This window comes from Phocoena sinus, chromosome 7 (genome assembly GCF_008692025.1).
Source record: "Phocoena sinus isolate mPhoSin1 chromosome 7, mPhoSin1.pri, whole genome shotgun sequence".
In the NCBI taxonomy this organism is placed as follows: domain Eukaryota; kingdom Metazoa; phylum Chordata; class Mammalia; order Artiodactyla; family Phocoenidae; genus Phocoena; species Phocoena sinus.
Window position 1 is genome coordinate 113,318,953 of NC_045769.1, and position 23,789 is coordinate 113,342,741.

Below are 23,789 nucleotides of genomic sequence, written 5' to 3' on the forward strand. Positions count from 1 at the left end.
TTCTTTCTTTCTACTTTTTCTCCCTTTAATTCTGAGCCGTGCGGATGAAAGGCTCTTGGTGCTGTAGCCAGGAGTCAGTGCTGTGCCTCTGAGGTGGGAGAACCAACTTCAGGACACTGGTCCACAAGAGACCTCCCAGCTCCACATAATATCAAACGGCAAAACTCTCCCACAGATCTCCATCTCAACACCAACACCCAGCTTCACTCAATGACCAGCAAGCTACAGTGCTGGACACCCTATGCCAAACAACTAGCAAGACAGGAACACAACCCCATCCATTAGCAGAGAGGCTGCTTAAAATCATAGTAAGTCCATAGATACCCCAAAACACACCACCAGACGTGGACCTGCCCACCAGAAAGACAAGATCCAGCCTCATCCACCAGAACACAGGCACTAGTCCCCTCCACCAGGAAGTCTATACAACCCACTGAATCAGCTTTAGCCACTGGGGACAGACACCAAAAACAACGGGAACTATGAACCTGCAGCCTACAAAAAGGAGACCCCAAACACAGTAAGATAAGCAAAATGAGAAGACAGAAAAACACACACCCGATGAAGGAGCAAGATAAAAACCCACCAGACGTAACAAATGAAGAGGAAATAGGCAGTCTACCTGTAAAAGAATTCAGAATAATGATAGTAAATATCCAAAATCTTGGAAATAGAATAGACAAAATGCAAGAAACATTTAACAAGGACCTAGAAGAACTAAAGAGCAAACAAGCAACAATGAATAGCACAATAAATGAAATGAAAAGTATTCTAGATGGGATCAATAGCAGAATAACTGAGGCAGAAGAACGGATAAGTGACCTGGAAAATAAAATAGTGGAAATAACTACTGCAGAGCCGAATAAAGAAAAAAGAATGAAAAGAACTGAGGTAACTCTCAGAGACTTGTGGGACAACATTAAACGCACCAACATTCGAATTATAGGGGTTCCAGAAGAAGAAGAGAAAAAGAAAGGGACTGAGAAAATATTTGAAGAGATTATAGTTGAAAACTTCCCTAATATGCAAAAGGAAATAGTTAATCAAGTCCAGGAAGCACAGAGAATCCCATACAGGATAAATCCAAGGAGAAATATGCCAAGATACATATTAAACAAACTGTCAAAAATTAAATACAGGGCTTCCCTGGTGGCGCAGTGGTAGAGAGTCCACCTGCCGATGCAGGGCACATGGGTTCGTGCCCCGGGTCCAGGAATATCCCACATGCTGCAAAGCAGCTGGGCCCGTAAGCCATGGCCACTAAGCCTGCATGTCCAGAGCCTGTGCTCCGCAACAGGAGAGGCCACAACACTGAGAGGCCCGCATACCAAAAAAAAAAAAAAATTAAATACAAAGAAAACATATTAAAAGCAGCAAGGGAAAAACAACAAATAACACACAAGGGAATCCCCATAAGGTTAAAAGCTGATCTTTCAGCAGAAACTCTGCAAGCCAGAAGGCAATGGCAAGAGATATTTAAAGTGATAAAGGAGAAAAACCTGCAACCAAGACTACTCTACCCAGCAAGGATTTCAGATTTGATGGAGAAATTAAAACCTTTACAGACAAGCAAAAGCTGAGAGAGTTAAGCACCACCAACCCAGCTTTACAACAAATGCTAAAGGAACTGCTCTAGGCAAGAAACACAAGAGAAGGAAAAGACCTACAATACAAAACCCAAAACAATTAAGAAAATGGGAATAGGAACATACATATCGATAATTACCTTAAATGTAAACGGACTAAATGCTCCCACCAAAAGACACAGATTGGCTGAATGGATACAAAAACAAGACCCACGTATATGCTGTCTACAAGAAACCCACTTCAGACCTAGAGACACATACCACTGAAAGTAAGGGATTGGAAAAAGATATTCCATGCAAATGGAAACCAAAAGAAAGCTGGAGTAGCAATTCTCATATTAGACAAAGTAGACTTTAAAATAAAGACTATTCGAAGAGACAAAGAAGGACACTACACAATGATCAAAGGATCGATCCAAGAAGAAGATATAACAATTGTAAATATTTATGCACCCAACAAAGGAGCACCTCAAATCATAAGGCAAATACTAAGAGCCATAAAAGGGGAAATCGACAGTAACACATTCATCGTAGGGGACTTCAACACCACACTATCACCAATGGACAGATCATCCAAAATGAAAATAAATAAGGAAACACACTCTTTAAATGATAAGATGGACTTAACTGATATTTATAGGACATTCCATCCAAAAACAACAGAATACACATCAAGTGCCCATGGAACATTCTCCAGGATAGATCATACCTTGGGTCACAAATCAAGCCTTGGTAAATTTAAGAAAATTGAAATTGTATTAAGTATCGTTTCCGACCACAACGCTGTGAGACTAGATATCAATTACAGGAAAAGATCCATAAAAAATACAAACACATGGAGGCTAAACAATACACTACTTAATAACCAAGTGATCACTGAAGAAATCAAAGAAGAAATTAAAAAATACCTAGAAACAAATGACAATGGAGACACGATGACCCAAAACGTATGGGATGCAGCAAAAGCAGTTCTAAGAGGGAAGTTTACAGCAATATAATCCTACCTTAAGAAACAGGAAACATCTCGAATAAACAAACTAACCTTGCACCTAAAGCAATTAGAGAAAGAAGAATAAAAAAAACCCAAAGTTACCAGAAGGAAAGAAATCATAAAAATCAGATCAGAAATAAATGAAAAAGAAATGAAGGAAACGATAGCAAAGGTCAATAAAACTGAAAGCTGGTTCTTTGAGAAGATAAACAAAATTGATAAACCATTAGCCAGACTCATCAAGAAAAGAAGGGACAAGACTCAAATCAATAGAATGAGAAATGGAAAAGTAGAACTAACAACTGACACTGCAGAAATACAAAAGATCATGAGAGATTACTACAAGCAACTCTATGCCAATAAAATGGACAACCTGAAAGAAATGGACAAATTCTTTGAAATGCACAACCTGCCAAGACTGAATCAGGAAGAAACAGAAAATATAAACAGACCAATCACAAGCACTGAAATTGTAACTGTGATTAAAAATCTTCTAACAAGAAAAAGCCCAGGACCAGATGGCTTCACAGGCGAATTCTATCAAACAATTAGAGAAGAGCTAACACCTATCCTTCTCAAACTCTTCCAAAATATAGCAGTGGAGTAACACTCCGAAACTCATTCTACGAGGCCACCATCACCTTGATATCAAAACCAGACAAGGATGTCACAACGAAAGAAAACTACAGGCCAGTATCACTGATGAACATAGATGCAAAACTCCTCAATAAAATACTAGCAAACAGAATCTAACAGCACATTAAAAGGATCATACACCATGATCAAGGGGGTTTTATTCCAGGAATGCAAGGATCCTTCAATATATGCAAATCAATCAACGTGATACACCATATTAATAAACTGAAGGTGAAAAACCATATGATCATCTCAACAGATGCAGAGAAAGCTTTCGACAAAATTCAACACCCATTTATGATAAAAACCCTGCAGAAAGTAGGCACAGGGGGAACATTCCTCAACATAATAAAGGCCATATATGACAAACCCACAGCCAACATCATCCAAAATGGTGAAAAACTGAAAGCATTTCCACTAAGATCAGGAACAAGACAAGGTTGCCCACTCTCACCACCCTTATTCAACACAGTTTTGGAAGTTTTAGCCACAGCAATCAGAGAAGAAAAGGAAATAAAAGGAATCCAAATCGGAAAAGAACAAGTAAAGCTGTCACTGTTTGCAGATGACATGATACTATACATAGAGAATCCTAAAGATGCTACCAGAAAACTACTAGAGCTAATCAATGAATTTGGTAAAGTAGCAGGATGCAAAATTAATGCACAGAAATCTCTTGCATTCTTATACACTAATGATGAAAAATGTGAAAGTGAAATCAAGAAAACACTCCCATTTACCACTGCAACAAAAAGAATAAAATATCTAGGAATAAACCTACCTATGGAGACAAAACACCTGTATGCAGAAAAGTATAAGACACTGATGAAAGAAATTAAAGATGATACAAATAGATGGAGAGATATACCATGTTCTTGGATTGGAAGAATCAACATTGTGAAAATGACTATACTACCCAAAGCAATCTACAGATTCAATGCAATCCCTATCAAACTACCACTGGCATTTTTCACAGAACTAGAACAAAAAATTTCACAATTTGTATGGAAACACAAAAGACCCCGAATAGCCAAAGCAATCTTGAGAATGAAAAACGGAGCTGGAGGAATCAGGCTCCCTGACTTCAGACTATACTACAAAGCTACAGTAATCAAGACAGTATGGTACTGGTACAAAAACAGAAAGACAGATTAATGGAACAGGATAGAAAGCCCAGAGATAAACCCACGCACATATGGACACCATATCTTTGATAAAGGTGGCAGGAATGTACAGTGGAGAAAGGACAGCCTCTTCAGTAAGTGGTGCTGGGAAAACTGGATAGGTGCATGTAAAAGTGAGATTATATCACTCCCTAATACCATACACAAAAATAAACTCAAAATGGATTAAAGACCTAAATGTAAGGCCAGAAACTATCAAACTCTTAGAGGAAAACATCGCAGAACACTCTATGACATAAATCACAGCAAGATCCTTTTTGACCCACCTCCTAGAGAAACAAAAATAAACAAATGGGACCTAATGAAACTTCAAAGCTTTTGCACAGCAAAGGAAACCATAAACAAGACCAAAAGACAACCCTCAAAATGGGAGAAAGTATTTGCAAATGAAGCAACTGACAAAGGATTAATCTTCAAAATTTATAAGCAGCTCATGCAGCTCAATAACAAAAAATAAAAACCCAATCCAAAAATGGGCAGAAGACCTAAGTAGACATTTCTCCAAGGAAGATATACAGAGTGCCAACAAACACATGAAAGAATGCTCAACATCATTAATCATTAGAGAAATGCAAATCAAAACTACAATGAGACATCATCTCACACCAGTCAGAATGGCCATCATCAAAGTATCTAGAAACAATAAATGCTGGAGAGGGTGTGGAGAAAAGGGAACACTCTTGCACTGCTGGTGGGAATGGGAATTCGTATAGCCACTATGGAGAACAGTATGGAGGTTCCTTAAAAAACTACAAATAGAACTGCCATATGACCCAGCAATCCCACTACTGCGCATATATCCTGAGAAAACCATAATTCAAAAAGAGTCATGTACCATAATGTTCATTGCAGCTCTATTTACAATAGCCCGGAGATGGAAACAACCTAAGTGTCCATCATCGGATGAATGGATAAAGAAGATGTGGCACAGATATACAATGGAATATTACTCAGCCATAAAAGGAAACGAAATTGAGCTATTTGTAATGAGGTGGATGGACGTAGAGTCTGTCATACAGAGTGAAGTAAGTCAGAAAAAAAAGACAAATTCCGTATGCTAACACATATATATGGAATTTAAGGAAAAGAAAAACCGTCACGAAGAACCTAGGTGTAAGACAGGAATAAAGACAGACCTACTAGAGAATGGACTTGAAGATATGAGGAGGGGGAAGGGTAAGCTGTTACAAAGAGAGAGAGTAGCATGGACATATATACACTACCAAACGTAAAACAGATAGCTAGTGGGAAGCAGCCGCATAGCACAGGGAGATCAGCTCGGTGCTTTGTGACCACCTAGAGGGGTGGGATAGGGAGGGTGGGAGGCAGCAAGACGCAAGAGGGAAGAGATATAGGAACATATGTATATGTATAACTGATTCACTTTGTTATAAAGCAGAAACTAACACACCATTGTAAAGCAATTATACTTCAATAAAGATGTAAAAAAATAAATAAAAGGTTGGGGAACCCTAAAAAAAAAGTATATGAATATACCTTTGCTATAAATGTGGACTCCACTATCTACTGCGTGTGTGTGTGTGAGTGTGCGCACGCTTTGCGGGGGCAGAAAAAAAAAGAAATAAAGATACTGTAGTCTATACAGTACTGTAAAGTATACAAAAGCATAACCACTTGTAGAGGATGCACACATGTGACAATGTACACCAGATGTACGCCAGACGTGAACTAACTTACATGACTGGACATGTGAACACACGTTCTCATCTTCAAAAGTTCGCATCTTGAAGGTTCGTATGTAGGGGACTTACTGTACTCATAAAACTATAAGATGCTAATGAAGGAAACAGAAGATGACACAAACAGATGGAAATATACACCATGTTCTTAGATTGGAAGAATCAATATTGTGAAAATGACTATACTACCCCAAGCAATCTACAGTATCAATGCAATCCCTATCAAATTACCAATGGCATTTTTCACAGAACTAGAACAAACAAATTTTTTAATTTGTATGTAGACACAGAAGACCCCCAAAGCCAAAGCAATCTTGAGAAAGAAAAACAGAGCTGGAGGAATCAGGATCCCTGACTTCAGACTATACTACAAAGCTACAGTCATCAAAACCAGTATGGTACTGGCACAAAAACAGAAATATAGATCAATGGAACAGGACAGAAAGCCCAGAAATAAACCTACGCACATATGGTCACCTTATCTTTGACAAAGGAGGCAAGAATAGACAATAGAGAAAAGACAAGTGGTGCTGGGAAAACTGGACAGCTACATGTAAAAGCATGAAATTAGAACACTTCCTAACACCATACACAAAAATAAATTCAAAATGGATTAAAGACCTAAATGTAAGGCTGGATTATTATAAAACTCTTAGAGGAAAACAGGCAGAACACTCTGTGATATAAATCACAGGAAGATCCTTTTTAACCCACTTCCTAGAGTAATGGAAATAAAAATAAACAAATGGAACCTAATTAAACTCAAAAGTCTTTGCACAGCAAAGGAAACCATAAACAAAACAAAAAGGCAACACTCAGAATGGAAGAAAATATTTGCAAATCATGCAATTGTTAAGGGATTAATCTCCACAATCTACAAACAGCTCATGAAGTTCAGTATCAAAAAAACAAAAAACCCAATCAAAAAATGGGCAGGAGGCCATTTCTCCAAAAGAAGACATACAGATGCTCAACAGGCACATGAAAAGGTGCTCAATATCACTAATTATTAGACAAATGCAAATCAAAAGTACAATGAGGTATCACCTCACACCAGTCAGAATGGCCAACATTAAAAAGTCTACAAATAATAATGCTGGAGAGGGTGTGGAGAAAAGCGAACCCTCCTGCACTGTTGGTGGGAATGTAAATTGGTGCGGCCACTATGGAGAACAGTATGGAGACTCTACTTACCTCTGTGGAGTCATTCAGAAGGGACACTGTGGTGTCAGTGGGGTTAATGTTGATTGTCTTTAATTCGATTAGGTTATTTAGGGAATTTCCACCTAGGAAGAAAAACAGGGTAAAGGAATCAGACAAAGGAGTTTTTATTATATGATAGAAGATATTTTTTGAGTAAAGTAATTCAAGTACCTGACACGACAACCAGGGAAGGCATGTAACTACTGTCAGCAGGATCCACTATCATTTTTAATCTATGAACAAGAACATCTGGGAAAATCTCCAAACGAATCCAATGCTTTAAAAAAAAAAAAAAAGCCTTCTTAGTAAAATTCAGCTATATTTTAGCTGGAAAGTATCACTAAAGCTTGACTCTCAATGAGATTTTTTAAATATATAATTTCACATGAGAGACAGAATTTGCCTTTAAGCTGGCAGAAACAAGAGCATTACTTGTTTATTAGAAGAATGTCTCCCTCTAAGCCCCAGAAATCATGTGTTTATAGACTCCTGACTTAGGGTGGTCCCTTAATACCCATCAAAGAGTAGGTTATAGAAAACACTAGAGTCAAAGTGGAGGGAAAGCACCTTTCTCCAAGTCTAACTTGCATGTCTAGATGAAGCACACCCATATGTAAGTGTGATTAAAACAGCATTCCAAAGATAAACACACATTTGTTAGGATATATTAGAAGAACTTCTAACCAGAAGCAGAATCTGAACTCATATATTTTATGTGGGGGAATAAAACAAAACAAAACAAACCCTATTATACCCTCTATCAGTTATATAAAATCTATTACCTATATTGTTCAAAAATCTCTGACAATGAAAGCTGGATGGCATATTACTCTGGAACTTTAAAGTAATTATGAACTAAAATACAAAATGAGTACTGAGAGATGCCATCACAGTATAACTTAGTAGGTTTCTCAAAGTTCGTGTTGAAGCTCTAAAAGGTTAAGCCATCTAAATGAAGTGTTTCTGGAAGTGTCCCCATGGCACACTACCTTTCCTTGTGAGCCCGAGGACTGCCAGCAGGGCTCACTGCCGTCAATGAGACGGGAAGCCTGGTTCACAGAGGATGACACGTTTAGGCTCTTCACCATCCGTGCCCAGCTGTCCAGCAGCATTCCTGGCTGACTGTTGTGAGAGCGCTTCAGCTGTTTTCCAGAACGGCCACAAAATATTGCAGACTGTCCTATTTAATGGCGGTCAAACAGTGTTAATACTTGTGGGACAGAACCTTCACAACCAAGAAATAGATATTACATAGTGCTGAGCTCCTTACTTCAAGAAAATAGTATGTTTCCAAATTAAAAGGAGCTAATAAATACCTAAAATGGCTGCAAAAAACCTATTCAAGGTATTTAACCCCAATTTATGAGATAAAGTTCATATAATGCTATGATTTATTCCACTTGACTCTCTCAAGTAACAACAGAGTGATACATTTCCAGACAGAACGATACATATAAGCAGCTGGGGGGCAAGTTCAGTAACTGTGCTTACAGAAAACATTCTTATCAAAAAACCTTTCATAAATGCAACAAAAACAAATTTGTGAAGTTTCTACCTCCATTAATGGTAAATCTGGAAATTCATCTAGCTCTCCCATTGAGGACAACTAGAGGCAGACAAAACATTTAAAGATGAATAAATCTTGAAAGTATCAGAGTTAACAAGGTGATACAGAATTATGGGACCAAAATCAGAGAAAGGCTGAGATGAAAGGTGTCAAGATGAGTGCCCCATGGATCAGAGGCTGCTTTTCCCCGGTGTATTTATCAGTTTCTAAGGAGAACCTTAAAGAGGACACATGGCACTTCTGATGGCTTCCTAGGGCGAGGGGGCCAGGAACCGGAGTCCAGAGCTCACCAGGAAAGAAAGGGATGGCCACAGAAAAACTCACGCTTTGGGCTGGGATCCCAAAAGAAAGAACCCCTAGAGGAAGGGTGAACTCTACAGGGTGACTGTTTGTGTTCAGATTGCAGCTCTGCATGAAATCACCTCAATCAATGAAACTGGACTGAAGTGAGCTCACATAGTTACTTACCCCAATTACCTAGAAGAACAACCCTATCCCCCCAATCCCTGGAGAAAGATAATATCTTAGGCCTCAAACTGACTCAAAAAATACTTTTTTAAACATAATGTCCAGTACATGATGGAATGTGAGACAAGAAAACATGACTAAAAGCTATGAGAATGACCGACAATAGAAAGAGACCCAAAGAGGCTCCAGATATTAGAGTTATAAGATACAAATTGTATAATAACTATACTTACTATGTTTGAAAAGACACTGAATATCTCAGCAGAGAATTGGAAACTATTTTTAAAAAAAGAAAGAAAAACTAGAACTGTTAAATACAGTAATTAAAATTTTAAATTCAATGAATAGGTTTACCAGCAGACTAGACTCAGGTGAAAACAGAATTAGTAAAAAATATCTAGAATGAAAAACTGAAGAGCAAAAGTTTAGAAAACATAAACGAGAAGGTGAAAGACTTAGAAGACAGAGATAAGAGTAACAGGTGAAAGAGGAGCCCCAAAAAAGAAGGAAAAGAAAATAGGGCATTGATAATACTGGAAGAAATATTGACTGATGGAAAACTTCCCAAGACCAACAAAAGATATCAAGGCACAAATTTTAAAAGCCCTACTCTGAAAGTTGGAAGAGAAGATCTTAAATGTTTTTACTACACACACACAAAAGGGTAATTATGTGAGGTGATGGACATGTTAACTACCAACCTTACTGTGGTAATCATTTTGCAATATACATGTACCAAATCATCACATTGAACACTTTAAACTTACACAATGTCATATGTCAATTAAAGCTCAAAAAAGCTGGAAAATTAATTAATTATAAGCTCTACTAACTACAAGAAAGATAAATACAAAGAAACACATATGTACACACATGTAAAATTTGTGTAAGATAGAAACAAGAGTACCTCAAAAGCAGGCTAAGGGGAACTACAAAGACTGAAGAGCTTTAATGGAACAGTAACTACACTTGCAGCTGACTTCAGCAGAAAAAATATAAACCAAATTACAATGGAACAGTATTTTTAAAGTGCTAAAAGCCCCAGCAAAAATATTTTTCAAAAATAAAGGAGAAATAAAGACACACAAAAAGAGAATTCATAACCACATAGATGCATTAAAGAAAATATTAAGGGCCATTCTTTAGGCAGGAGAAAGATGATGATGGATGAAAAGTGAAACACACAAAAAGGAATAGAAAAAAACTACAATATTAAGTATGTGAAAAAAATCTTGACAAATATTACAGAAAATGACAATAATATGCCTTGTATTGTTTAAAATTTACATGTGTAAAGTTTTAAAACACAATAATAAAAACATGGTAATTTAAATCAGAATGAGGGTTAATGAAGTTAAAGGGATCTCAGGTCCTTGCATTGCTTAGGAGGAGGGTAAAAGTACTAAATAATATTAGATTTTATAAGTCAAAAAAGGATGTCACTATATCTTGAGTAACTACTAATGCCAAAAATGCATATAACATACACTACTCATATAGTATATGAATACACACTAAACGTGTAACTTCTAAGCCAAGTGTGTGTGTTGGGGAGGCGGTGGTTGGCTAACTAATAAAGAACGTATCAGTCCAAAGGAAGATGGAATAGAGAAAAAATGGAACAGAAAACAGGCAGAACAACAACAACAAAAAACACTAAGAAGTTGATCAATTAAAAAAATATATTTCAGTAACTGCCTTAACTGTAAATAAATACCTAAAAGATCCAAATAAGAGACAAAGATCATCACACTGGAATTTTTTAAAAAAACAGAACTATCTACAACCTCCACTAATCACAAGATTACTGAAATATTGAGGGTAAAAGGCTAGAAAAAGATACACTAAGCAAACACTAACTTCACCATAAAACTGCAGGAGACATTCTTTCAGGCATGCATAAAACATGTGTAAAATCCCATTATATGCTGAGTCTTATGATCATACAGAAGTTTCCCCCAAAATGTCAAAGATCAGGCAGGATACACAATCTGAATGCAATGCAGAAACCAATAAATAGATAGAGGTAGAAAATGCTGACATGTTTGAAAATTTAAATATCAATGAATATAAGAAAATAATTCCAATTCAATTTTAAAAATACTTTTAAATGAATGATGATGAGATATTACTACATATCAGCATTACAGGATACAGCTAAAGCCATGCTTAAAGATAAATTTAAAATTTTAAGTTCATATATTAGAAACTATGAATGTGAGAAATTAATGAACTAAGCATTTGGGGCGGGGGTGGGGTGCAGAATCAACGTAAACCTAAATTCCATAGGAAAAAGAAATGAAAAAAATATGAGAGACAGCAATTCAAAGCCAAAAGTTGGTTCTTTGAAAAAACTAATAAAATTGATAAACCCATGGCAGGCTGATCAAAAACAAAGTATTCAAAGTTAGCCTTGAAAAGGAGATTGCTCTGCAGATTCTACAGATCTCCTTCATAAAGATAAGAGAATATTACAAATTAGGACTAGAAAGGAACTTCCTCAACATGATAAAGGCTATTTATGAAAAACCCACAGCTAACATTATATTCAGTGCTTAAAGACTGAAAGCTTCCCCACTAAGTCCAAGAATAAGACAAGGATGCCTACCCTTGCCACTTCTCTTCAATGTAGTACTGGAAGATCTAGCTGAAGCAATAAGACAGGAAAAAGAAATATAAGGTATCCAAATTGGAAAGGAAGAAGTAAAACTATCCCAGTTCACAGACAACATGCTCTTAAACACAGACAACATGATCTTACATGCAGAAAACCCTAAAGACGCCACCAAAAAACCCCATCAGAGCTAATAAATAAATTCAGCAAAGTTGCTGGAAATAAATTCAACACACAAAGTGTGTTGAAAATATGCACTGTAGGTGTGTAGTGTATATTTCTATACACTAGCAACAGATATTCCAAGAAGGAAATTTTAAAAAATAATTTAATTTAATATAGCATGAAAAATAAACCCTTAGGAATAAATTTAACCAAGAACCCATAAGACATATACACTAATCACAAAACACTGCTGAACGAAATTAAAGAAGACCTAAGTAAATGGAAAGACAACTGACAATTCTGTCCAAAGTGATACACAGAGTCAATGCAATTCCTATCAAAATATTGTTTTTTGCAGATGCAGAAAACTCCATCCCAAAATTCATACTGACTTCCAAGGGACACCAAATAGTCAAAACAATCTTGAAAAAGAACAAAGTTGGAGGACTCACATTTCCCAATTTCAAAACTTACTACAAAAGCTATCATAATCACTGTGTATGGTGTGGTACTGATGTAAGGATAGGCAAATAGACCAATGGAATAGAATCGAGAGCCCAGAAAAAAAACTCTCACATCTATGGTCAACTGATTTTCAAAAAGGGTGCCAAGACCATTCAGTGGTGAAAGGACAGTCTTTTCAACAAATAGTGTTGGGAAAATTGGATACACGTGTAAAAGAATGAAATTATATACATTATACCATGCATAGAAATTAACTCAAAGTGGTTCAAAGACCTAAAGTTAAAACTATAAACCTCTTATAAACATAGGGGCTGACCTTCACAACTTTGGATTTAAGCAATGATTTCTTAAGTTGACCCAGAAGTAAGTATGACACCAAATGCACAGGCAACAAAAGAAACAATAAATTAAATTTCATTAAAATTTAAAACTGCATCACAGAATCCTATCAAGAGAGTGAAAAAACCACCCACAGAATAGGATATTTGCAAATCACATATCTGATTTAATGTCCACAATATATAAAGAACTCCTACAACTCAATATCAAAAGTTTTAAAATTGAATTGACATGCCCTCCCCCAAAAGATATACAAATGGCAAAAAGCACATGATAAGTGGCTCAATGTCATTTGTCATTAGGGAAACTCAAATCAAAATCACAAGATACTATTTTGCACCCATTAGGATGGCTATAATTTTAAAAAAAGAAGAAGAAAATAACAAATGTTGGTAAGGATGTGGAAAAACTGAAACAGCAAAAACATTGCTGATAGTAATGTAAGATGGTGCAGCCAGTATGGAAAACATTTTGGTGGTTCTTCAAAAAGTTAAAAGAACTACCTAATGACCCTGCAATTCTACTCCTAGTTTTGAAAACTGGGACTCAAACAGATTTGTACATCAATGTTCACAGCAACATTATTCACAATAGCTGAAAGGTACAAGTAACCCAAATGTCCATTAAGAGAGAACTGGATAAGCAAAATGTGGTAGATACATACAATGGACTATCACTCAGCCATGAAATGAAGTTCTGACACATGCTACAACATGGATGAACCTTGGAAACCTAATGCAAGGTGAAAGAAGTCAGGCACACAAAAACACAAATTTTGTATGGTTCCACTTATGCATGAGGTACCTAGAGTTGTCAAATTCATAGAGATGAAAAATGGATTAGAGGTTGCCAGGGGTTGGGGGAGGGAAGAATGGGGATTATTGCTTACTGGGTACACTCTTATTTTGGAATGGTGAAGAAGTCTCAGAAATAGATAGTGGTGACAGTGTGCAATATTCCCTTAATCGTACACTTAAGAGTGATTAAAATGGCAAATTTTATGTTGTATACATTCTACCATAATAAAAAAAGATATACTAAAAGATATACAAATAAAAAGACTCACTCTCCATCTCTCCAATTCCACATCCCATCCAACGAAACATTTACTAGTTTCTTGAGATTCTTTTACTGTTCTTTATGGAAATACAAGCAAACAATCCCTGTTATTCTAGTTCCAGTGACCACTCATTGCTTGAAGAAAAAACAGCAATTCATCAAGTGGGTAGGACCATCTTCCCTGTTTTGCTGTGCACACAGTACAGTGCTCACCATATAAATATGAACTTTAAAGAGCTAAGTTAAGTACACTTCTTTCCACAGTAATTATCTCATTAATAATAGTTTGATGAAAGAGAACATAACCAGTCTACTATACCTGGTTCATTTATTCTGCCAAATGTATGCCTGGTGTTGTGTTTTCTGGTTTTGAAACAAGTTTCACAAAAATCGAAGTCATCACAGTTTCTGCATTTGAATCTAGATCCATTGATGGGAAACATCTGACAGCCATCACACCTGTTTTTAAAATAGCCATTGAGTTGAAAAGAAAAAGCTGAGGTCATTTATTAATTTAATTCCAAAGAAAACCATCCTTCCCAAACAAATCTAGCAATATAAAAATAAAAACTCACGTAACGCCAGGATGAATACTAGGTACCAACTCCATTTCTGATAACAGCCCAGTCCAGTGAGACTGCTGAGGAAAGTCGACAATAACATCTTTTCCATTGGCACTGAAAGCTAGGACAGAACAGAAATTGTCTGGAACATCTTTGTCACCAATAAAAACCTAAAATTAAAATTAAATCTATAGGGCTTCCCTGGTGGCGCAGTGGTTCAGAGTCTGCCTGCCGATGCAGGGGACACGGGTTTGTGCCCCGGTCCAGGAAGATCCCACGTGCCGCGGAGCGGCTGGGCCCGTGAGCCATGGCTGCTGAGCCTGCACGTCCGGAGCCTGTGCTCCACAACGGGAGAGGCCACAACAGTGAGAGGCCCGGGTACCACAAAAAATAAATAAATTAATTAAATCTATAATCTAGCTATGGGATATTATATTATAGTTATTTCTGTTTACAAAGAGTACTTCTCTTTTAGAGAGACATATTAAGATACTTATGGATGAACTAACACCTGATGTCAATCAGGGATTAGCTTCAAAATAATGGAGGGAGGGGATCATGGATGAACAACTTCGGCCAGGAGTTTGTCAACTGTTGAAGCCAGGTGATGGGTACACAGAAGCTCAGTATACTATATTCTCTACTTTTGTATATGTTTGAAATTTTCCATGATAAGGTTTGTTTAATTACGCCAAGCAAAAACTCCATTCAGTTATCTTAGGGACTAAAAATTACATTAATAACGTTAAGACATCTATTGCCCTTTGGTGAAAGCTACTCCAAACGTTAACTTCTAAACCAAGTTACTATTTAAATTTATCTTTGTTTTGATTTGTAAAACTTTGAAGAATCTCTTAAGTAAAGAAAACTGTTAAAGTAAAATGTTAAATAAGCTATTTGTTCTTATGTAACCTAAGAAATACTAACACTCCTGCACCACCATTGCAGCCACTTCTAATCTAAGCTGTTTGACAGTAAGAGTTTTCTCCAAGACTGAAACAAGAAAAAACAAAGAAAAATGGCACTGAAGGAGTTTAAAGATAAGATAAAACCACGCATATACCTGGATCATTTCTCATGCAATTGTTAAAATGGACATAGTATACCTTTTAAAGTATGCCATGTGTTTGATTTGAAATCTCAAGAATATCACATTAAATATAAGCTGAGGAGAATTTTGTGTTTCAGTTGCTAACTCCTATCATTTGCACACATCCATTTAAATTTAGTCCTAAATTCTTACACAGCATTAAGAAAAGAGAGAAAAACACTGAGGAAGCTAGCTATTTGGCAGAAGGATTGACAGAACAAGTTTATAGAACCCCAACATGAGACAAGGCCACCCTGAGACTGTAACAGATTGAGATAAAACCAGAACCACTCTTTAACATATCTGGTCACATTCAATCTAATCCAAACCACAAATCCATCCTGGCTGCTCTGCTTCCTTGCTCATCATAACCTCACTGTGAGTCCACTGTTCTTCCTCCTAAATAATCTTCACTAAGATTCTTAGAATTACCCCATTCCTTGAACCCCTCCCCAAATACACAATGCAAACCCCATTAGTCTTTGTTACACCCACTTATGGAGACACCCCATTTTCCAGGGTATGCATCCTCCCAAGTTGCAGTGAGTTAATACATCTGACTCTGTCCAACAACAGGTGTACTCCTGGTCTACAGAGCACTGAAAAGCAAAACAACACTATTTATGTTTCACAAGGCTTGCCTTCCACTTGTTTTTCTTGCCCTTGAATGAATAAATTAAAAGTTACATTAGTAGATGAAAACCTGGCACTTGGAGTTTTCTTGCCTGGGGAACATTACCTTTCACAACCCCTGCACTCTGATGAGTCACAGATCCCCACTTGTACTTCGGTGTGGTAACTGAGGCTTTGACGCGAACTTTATCACCAATCTTGATGTGAGAAGGGGAGCTTGGTGGAGGATAGCCTAGAGATTCCAATTAAAAAAATGAACTATAATTAGCATTCACTTCTGGGAACTCTGAATCTAACTAAGAAAGACAAAAGAACTTAATAAAGAATGTTCTCACCTATAAGTTCCACATGAATATACCTAACCCAGTAGGTGCCTCCTTTCTGCTGCCAGTCACACTGCACATTGAGGTCATGTAATCCATCTCTATCCAACTTGATAACTTTGCCCACATCTCCTTCACACACTTCTTCATATGTTCGACAGCATCTAACCATCATTCCCACCTAAAATTAAGTTAAAAATCCAGTCCAGTATATAGGTGAAATGATCAATTGTAAGTAGTATTACTCTAGTCCTAAGAAAAATTTCCTCTACCCACCAGCATGCTCTCAAAATCATTTTACACTAAAAGGAACCAGGGCTCTTTAGAAAACTGCCTGGTTCGATGTCTGGGGCAGAAAATATACAAGATGAATTTGGACCAACTTGTGCCATCAAGCAAGGGAGCTATCAAAGATTAACAGGGTCCCTCAAAAGAACAACCTGACCAAAAGGAAAATGGCTGAAACACATCAAATCCATAACAGCCAATAAATTCATCATAATGATAATAAGCAAAATAAAGGTTCCTGGTCATCTTTTTAAGTACCAGGGCACCAATTCACCACTCTGAAAATTGATAACACAAGCAAACAAACAAAAAACAACCATTTATTCTGCCTTTTCTGTGTATACAAACTATATTATAGTTTATCAACCAGAGTTGATAAGAAAGTTTTCTTCAACGAACAGAACTCCAGCTAATAAATTTGGAAGGGATGACGAACTTAGAAAATCACTATTGTGGGACCCTTCTTGATGGGTCTAGATAATGACATCAATGGCTACTGAAGCACCAAGATGGACAATTAATAGAGAATGGATGGCGTAGACAACAAGTGATGCTGCACGTTGGTCCATACGATACATTCTTTCCTAAGATGCAGCCCGAGTCCACTCACCCTCCAACCCTCACTTTGACTTTACAGGAGATGCAGAGGAGAGGGAGGAAGATGAGGGCCAACGTAATTTTAGCCACAAATAAATGGCATGAAAAGGGAAAAAAGAGGGAGAAACTGCTCCAGGGTAAAAAGACACATCACCCAAATGTAAGATGCGTGATCTTATTCGTATCCAACTCTTTCAAAATGACTATAACAAGCCATTTTCGGGAAAATCTGAGCAAGCATTAGATATAAAATGATAGTAAGGAATTACTGTTTATTCTGTTAGGCAATGCAAGGTAACAGTAATGTCGTTATGTTAAAAATAAAATCCTCTATCTATTAGGGATACATACTGTTGACATATTTATAGGAGAAATGAGATGATTTTGGGGATTTTCCCAGAAGTATACTAACTAGAACAAAAGGATTAAAACAGGAAAAGAAAGGATTTAAGGTTAAAAAGGACTACATAAAGAGCATAACGAAATGTTTAAAATTAGATGGCAATGAGAATAATATTTTTTTTAAAAGAAAGCAAAAACAGATTGTAAAAGTGTCCAAAACGCAGGTAATCGAGAAGCACAGGGCTGTGTGCCACATCACTGTGGACAAGCCACCTCTTGCTCTCTGCCTCTGGTCCCCCCCCCTTCCCTTGCTCATCTTCTGCTCCTCCGTCCTCTGCTCCAGCCACAGCGGCCTCCCCTTCTGGGTGCTGCACCCTCCCTCTCCAACTTTCTGAGATGCTCAGACATTTGCTGAATGAAAACCTAAACAAAGTTCCAGCCTAAGACAATTACTCACCTGAATATTCTCTCTCACATACACAGCATAATCATCATTACTCAAGAAATCAGCTCGCTTTTTGTACGTCTGGCTCTCTGTTACAACAGCACCAGCAGACTACAAAAGATAAATACAATTTTTTAAATGGTGAACCGATAAACCTACTTAAAAAGAAAGTAGTTTGTGAAATCGATAACATTTTAAAAAGTATAAAATATTATTCTATGTTTTCACTATGAAATCCTTCATTTAAAAGAGACTAATAGCAACAGGATTGTAAGCAGGATAAATCTCAAAAGCTGAAAGTACAGAAAATTTCTGAGCCATATCCAAATTAATCCCATAAAACAACTGGTTCAAAAGTCAACGTGTCACATAAATAATGATTTTTTATTAAGAGCTCCTCTAATGGCTACCCGACATCATTAGATGTTGGAACAAGGGTCTGTCTTAAAGCTAAAAGTAGTTAAGAGACAGAAAACCCAGGCAGCACTTCGTAGCTCTGCCTCATGCCCAGCAGTGGTGCAGAGGAATCCAGAGCTCAGGACGGATGGCACGAGGGGAGCACTGACCACAGCATAGGCCGTGGCATCCACATCCTCCACCACCTCCTCGTCTGAACACTCCTCAGACCCCGTGTCTGCATCCGAGAGATCCGTGACCTGCACGTCAGCATGGTCCAGCAGCCACCCAACCAAGGCTTCCACACCTAGGAGCAAGCACACACAGCATAACCACAGTGAGAACCACAGCGCCTGCCTCCCGAGGGGCCTCTGACGTTAATATTTCAAGGGAAGCCTACAAGCAAATGCGTGGGCGCGTTAAGTCCAACACCCACAAGGAAAACCCAGTACCTGGCAAGCCAGCAGCATTCCCAGAGGCGCCAGTGAGTGACTTCAGTGCAAACTCTATGTTCCTTCTAGGAAATCCCATTTCCATGAGCTGAACCACAACAGGCAGAGCAGGACCAGGAGACTGCTTGTGCTTCTTCGCTCTAACTGGGCGAACATGCTGCACAGGGACAGGCGTCGTGGCCTCACTGGAGCTGCAGTCTTCAAACACAGGGCTCAACGGGTGAGTAGACTCCACAGCCAAACACTGACACACAGCCAACGCGGCAGCCTGGGCAAATGGGGTTTGTAAATCAGGGGACTAAGAAGTCTAGGGAAATGGGAAGTACAGACTACTACTATGAACTGCAGTACAAAACTATAGAAAGCCCTGGCTTACACGTGTATTTTTAAATGAATGGATAAAACATGTTTAAAAACAACGAAGACAACTTCCATAGTCGAATGCAGAGGAAAGATTCAATGGTCAAATAACTCCTGCTTCAGTACACACAGAGTCTACCTAGTAAATGAGCTAATTATCAATGTCCACTGAGGAAACTTCACAGCAGCCCTGAACGCTAAGCGAGCGAACACAGATGAGAGGCCTGATGGGGCGGGAGAAAGGGACCCCCACCCCTCCACATGACAGGTCAGTGCCCACAGCCTCCCGCTTTCTTCCCTCTGCACGCAGGTCAGAGATGGCACAGGACCCTCTCGTGTGTCACCAAATCAACTCCCAACTATTCAAAGGCAGAAAAGCCACTCTGGGGGTTAAACATGGTATAAAAAAAAATGAGGGAAATAAAGAATACTGGGTAACAAATTGCAATGCATCAATGAATACATGCATCACGGTGGCCTGCAGCTGGGAACTGCCTGCCTCCAGACAGGGAGCCCTCTCCCTTGTCCAGTTGCAGCTCTCTTTCCCTTCTCTTCAGTTGTTCTCACAGCACTGAGACTTGCTCTTTTTTTTTTTTAACTGAACACGTCGGAAGGCATTTGGAAGAAACAGAAGACACCCTTGGGCCTTCCAGTGCTTAGGAAGTGTCAAAAGCCTAGGGTTTTGCTGTGAAGTCCGAATAACTGGGAAGTGACAGGCCTCCTAAAAGCTTACAATTCAGAACCAGATCGAGCTAGGGATTCTGGTTCTGGTAATGGAGAGGGGACTGGACTAAGCCTCTGCCGTGATAATAATTATGAATTCTGGACAAAACATTTTTTACAACTGTTTGAAGGTCCCGGAGAAAACAGGAACAGGTGCAACCTTGGCCACAGGGAAGCCCACAGGCAAGCTGCTAACAGGGGCACTGTCACTGGACTGCGGCCTGCCAGAGCAAGTAGACGTGAGGGAGAACCACAAAACGCACATGCGGTCTACCCTCAAATCTTCGGCTGACGGCAAAACTAAGCGTGTGTGAGACTCAAGAACCCAGCCAAAAGAAACTGCTGGAAGGCCCAGCGCTAGGAAGACGGTGTGACATCCCAGTCCAACCAAGTTTCAGCACGTTGCTCAAGATGTAAAGGTCTCCACTGAAACCTCAAAGAGATTATAAATCCCACAGAATTAAGAGACCAGGAACCAGGACTAAGGGCAAAACAAAAATAAATCATCACCAAAAAGTCGAGAACCAAGCCTCCTTAGACTGAGGAAAACTACCAGGTACTGAACCATTTACAAAAATAAAATTCCACATTCTCCAGAGGAAGGTGACAGACCCAGAGCCCATACAACACAATATCCAAAACATCCAGAATACAATAAAATTTTTTTAGATATGTAAAGAAGCAGAATCGATAATCAGAAGAAAAACTGCCAATGGTAGCAGACCAACAAGTGGCCTAGGCATTAGAATTAGCAAATAAGAAATTTAACATAACAATCAGGAATATGTTTTAAAATATACAGTAAAAGACAGGTATAAAGTGTGAAGAGATGGGAACTGTCAAGAACGATAAAACTATAAAATATGAACAAAATGGAAATATGAGATCTGAAAATATAAAATAAAGGATTTCTTGGGTGGCTCACAGCAGATTAGACCCAATAAAGCAGCACACCCTGACCTTTAAAACAGTTCAGTACAGTTAACCAAGCCATTTAACCAAGAGACTTAAAAATAACAGAAACTCACTAATAATCTAGCAGACTACAGCAATAATCTTAGAAAAGAACAAAAGAGAGTGGGACAGGAAAAAATATCATAGTCAATAGTATCCAAATTTGGTGGGGGGAAAAAAAACATCAAGTCAGAGATACAAGTAACTTAAGCAAACCCCAAGGAGGATAAGGGGGAAAAACCACCTACAGCATAAGCACCCTTAGTCAAATTGCAGAAAACAAAAGAAAAACAGAAAATATTAAATGCAGCCACAGGAAATGAAAGACATTTCATACAGAACAATAAGAATGTCAGCTGAATTTCCATCAGAATCAATGGAGACAAAGCAATGGAAGCTCTCTCTCTAGGACAGCAGCCCTTCCCGGTTCTTAAAGGACAACTCTAGGTCTCCTTGTTTCCTCCGAGTCTTATCTTTCCCCATAACACTGGGCACCTCCCAGCATGGCTCTGGGGTGCATCTGCCCAACATCCTCTTCATTGCTCAGTGTCCTGTTTTTATTTGATAGGTGACTGGCAACACAGCCTTGCAGCAACTTTAACCTGATCTCCCATCTCAAGTTTTCAGACCTAAGGAGTAGCTGGCATTCAGGCCCACTTGGAGAAGGCCCGGCACCCTCCTCTCCTGCCCCTGTGCCCAACATTTCCTGCCTTCTCCCTTTGCCCCCCACCAGCTTCCTAGCTCACTCTGGATCCTGGCTCCCCAAAGGGTCTTAGTCTCTGAAGATTTCTACTACGGTATTTTCTGCCTGCCAAATTGAGCACTCACGGTTTTGGTTTTTGTGTGCGTTTTTTAAAAAGTATTTATTTTTGGCTGTGCTGGGTCTTCGCTGCTGCACGCGGGATTTCTCTACTTGCAGCAAGTGGAGGCTACTCTCAGTTGCAATACGTGGGCTTCTCATTGCAGTGGCTTCTCCTGTTGCGGAGCATGGGCTCTAAGCACACAGGCTTCAGTAGCTGCAGCACGCGGGCTCAGTAGTTGCGGCTCACAGACTCTAGAGCGCAGGCTCAGTAGTTGTGGTGCCCGGGCTTAGTTGCTCCGCAGCATGTGGGATCTTCCCGGACCAGGGCTTGAACCCGTGTCCCCTGCATTGGCAGGCGAATTCTTAACCAGTGTGCCACCAGGGAAGCCCCCAAGGTTTTAGTTTTTTCTTTGATATTTTGTCCAGAATTTTTGATGTAGTACAAAGCAAGAAGTATTTTTTAAAATATCTAGTCCTCCACGTGGTGGGCCGTGAAAGTTCCCATCATGCTTAGACCTGGTCAGATGTCAGTCTCTTCTATAGGAACATGCCCACAGCCCCACCCCTGAATATGCAGTGCAGTGCGCATGCTCCAGAACAGGGTGTTGGTTGAGAGCCTGGCAGCAACAAGGCATGCTCAAGACAGGCTTTGGCGTGAGTGAAACAAATAAGCAAGCACCATATTCCTAGGTCTAATGGGGCTCTTTCAATAATAATATTTCCTGGAAAAAGATCCCTCCATGAATATTTGAACATTAACACCAAATGCTGAATCTAGTTAATTTTTACAAATAATTCACAGAAACTTTAAATAAGATTAAACTTTAACTCATTCATTCTCTAACTAGTATTGTAATATTCTATGACAAACATGGTTAAAACCTAGTCATAAGAATTACTGTGGCATATCATTTAAAATTCAGACTATATCCTTAAGAAAATACACATCTAGGAAAAGAAAGTTGTCCACAATCTAATGCACTGGATTAGAATTGCCAAGGCTACTGACTGTACCTCAAGCTCCTGTTTGTCAAATATGGCCTTCACTGGAGACGGCTGGGTGGCCGAGGCCAGTAACTGCTGCAAGAGGATCATTGGGGGCTGTGGCCCTTCAGGAGACATGTCCCCAAGGTCAGGGGATGAGGCTGCTCCATCATCTGAATTTAAAAACAAAATATGGATGACACTGTATTTCCAACAGCAAACATCTCCTTACTGCAAAAGATAGTGCATTGAGCATGTTAAACCAGGTATGATTTCTACCTCATCAAGCATCAGATAACCAAAATCTTCAAGGCTTTTTCCACTCCCTGCTTTTTGGCCTCGGTCCTTCTTTAGTTCATCTGTCTGTGTCTTTAGAGCCAACCAAAGCTACCTCCCAGATTCCTGCCCTTGGTCCAGTTCTTAACCCTCTCCATCTTGGTGCTCACTCAGTGCTCCAGAAACCCCTTCTATGAACACTCCAAGTCTGTATCTCTAGCCCTGGTTTTTCTGTTAACCCTTGTTCAGACTATAAACTGACACCAATCCCAAATATGACGTGTGGTCAGGGTGATGTCTTTTGTTGTAATCTGAGCAGCTTCGGGTGAGGTGTCCGGCACTTATTGTTTGCCCTGGGACCACTGATAGCCAGGTTTGGTTACAATTTCAACTAATCCTCTAAGACCAGAGATTGTAAATCGTCTTGAAGTGCCAGAGAGTCAACAGTTTAGGCTTACCGACCACAGGGTCCGTCACAACCACTCAACTCTGCCACTGAAGTGTGAAAGCGGCCAGAGATGACATGTAAACAAGCAGGTGCGGCTATGTTCCCATAAAACTTTATAAAACAGGTGGCTGTGGTG

General features: G+C 38.9%; 1 protein-coding gene across 4 annotated transcripts in view; it reads right to left on the minus strand.

Moving 5' to 3' along the window:
* HERC2 (HECT and RLD domain containing E3 ubiquitin protein ligase 2) overlaps positions 1-23,789 on the minus strand; it is a 231,499-nt gene that overhangs the window by 91,159 nt on the left and 116,551 nt on the right. For all 4 annotated transcript variants that reach the window (XM_032636780.1, XM_032636779.1, XM_032636778.1 and 1 more), the window contains 11 exons: positions 22,960-23,102; positions 19,107-19,374; positions 18,825-18,961; positions 18,271-18,369; positions 16,599-16,767; positions 16,370-16,495; positions 14,553-14,661; positions 14,297-14,436; positions 8,290-8,480; positions 7,472-7,577; positions 7,292-7,383 (listed from right to left, as the gene is read on the minus strand). In XM_032636780.1, the coding sequence (XP_032492671.1) occupies positions 7,292-7,383; positions 7,472-7,577; positions 8,290-8,480; positions 14,297-14,436; positions 14,553-14,661; positions 16,370-16,495; positions 16,599-16,767; positions 18,271-18,369; positions 18,825-18,961; positions 19,107-19,374; positions 22,960-23,102 (1,580 nt within the window). The remainder of the gene's footprint in view (positions 1-7,291; positions 7,384-7,471; positions 7,578-8,289; positions 8,481-14,296; positions 14,437-14,552; positions 14,662-16,369; positions 16,496-16,598; positions 16,768-18,270; positions 18,370-18,824; positions 18,962-19,106; positions 19,375-22,959; positions 23,103-23,789) is intronic.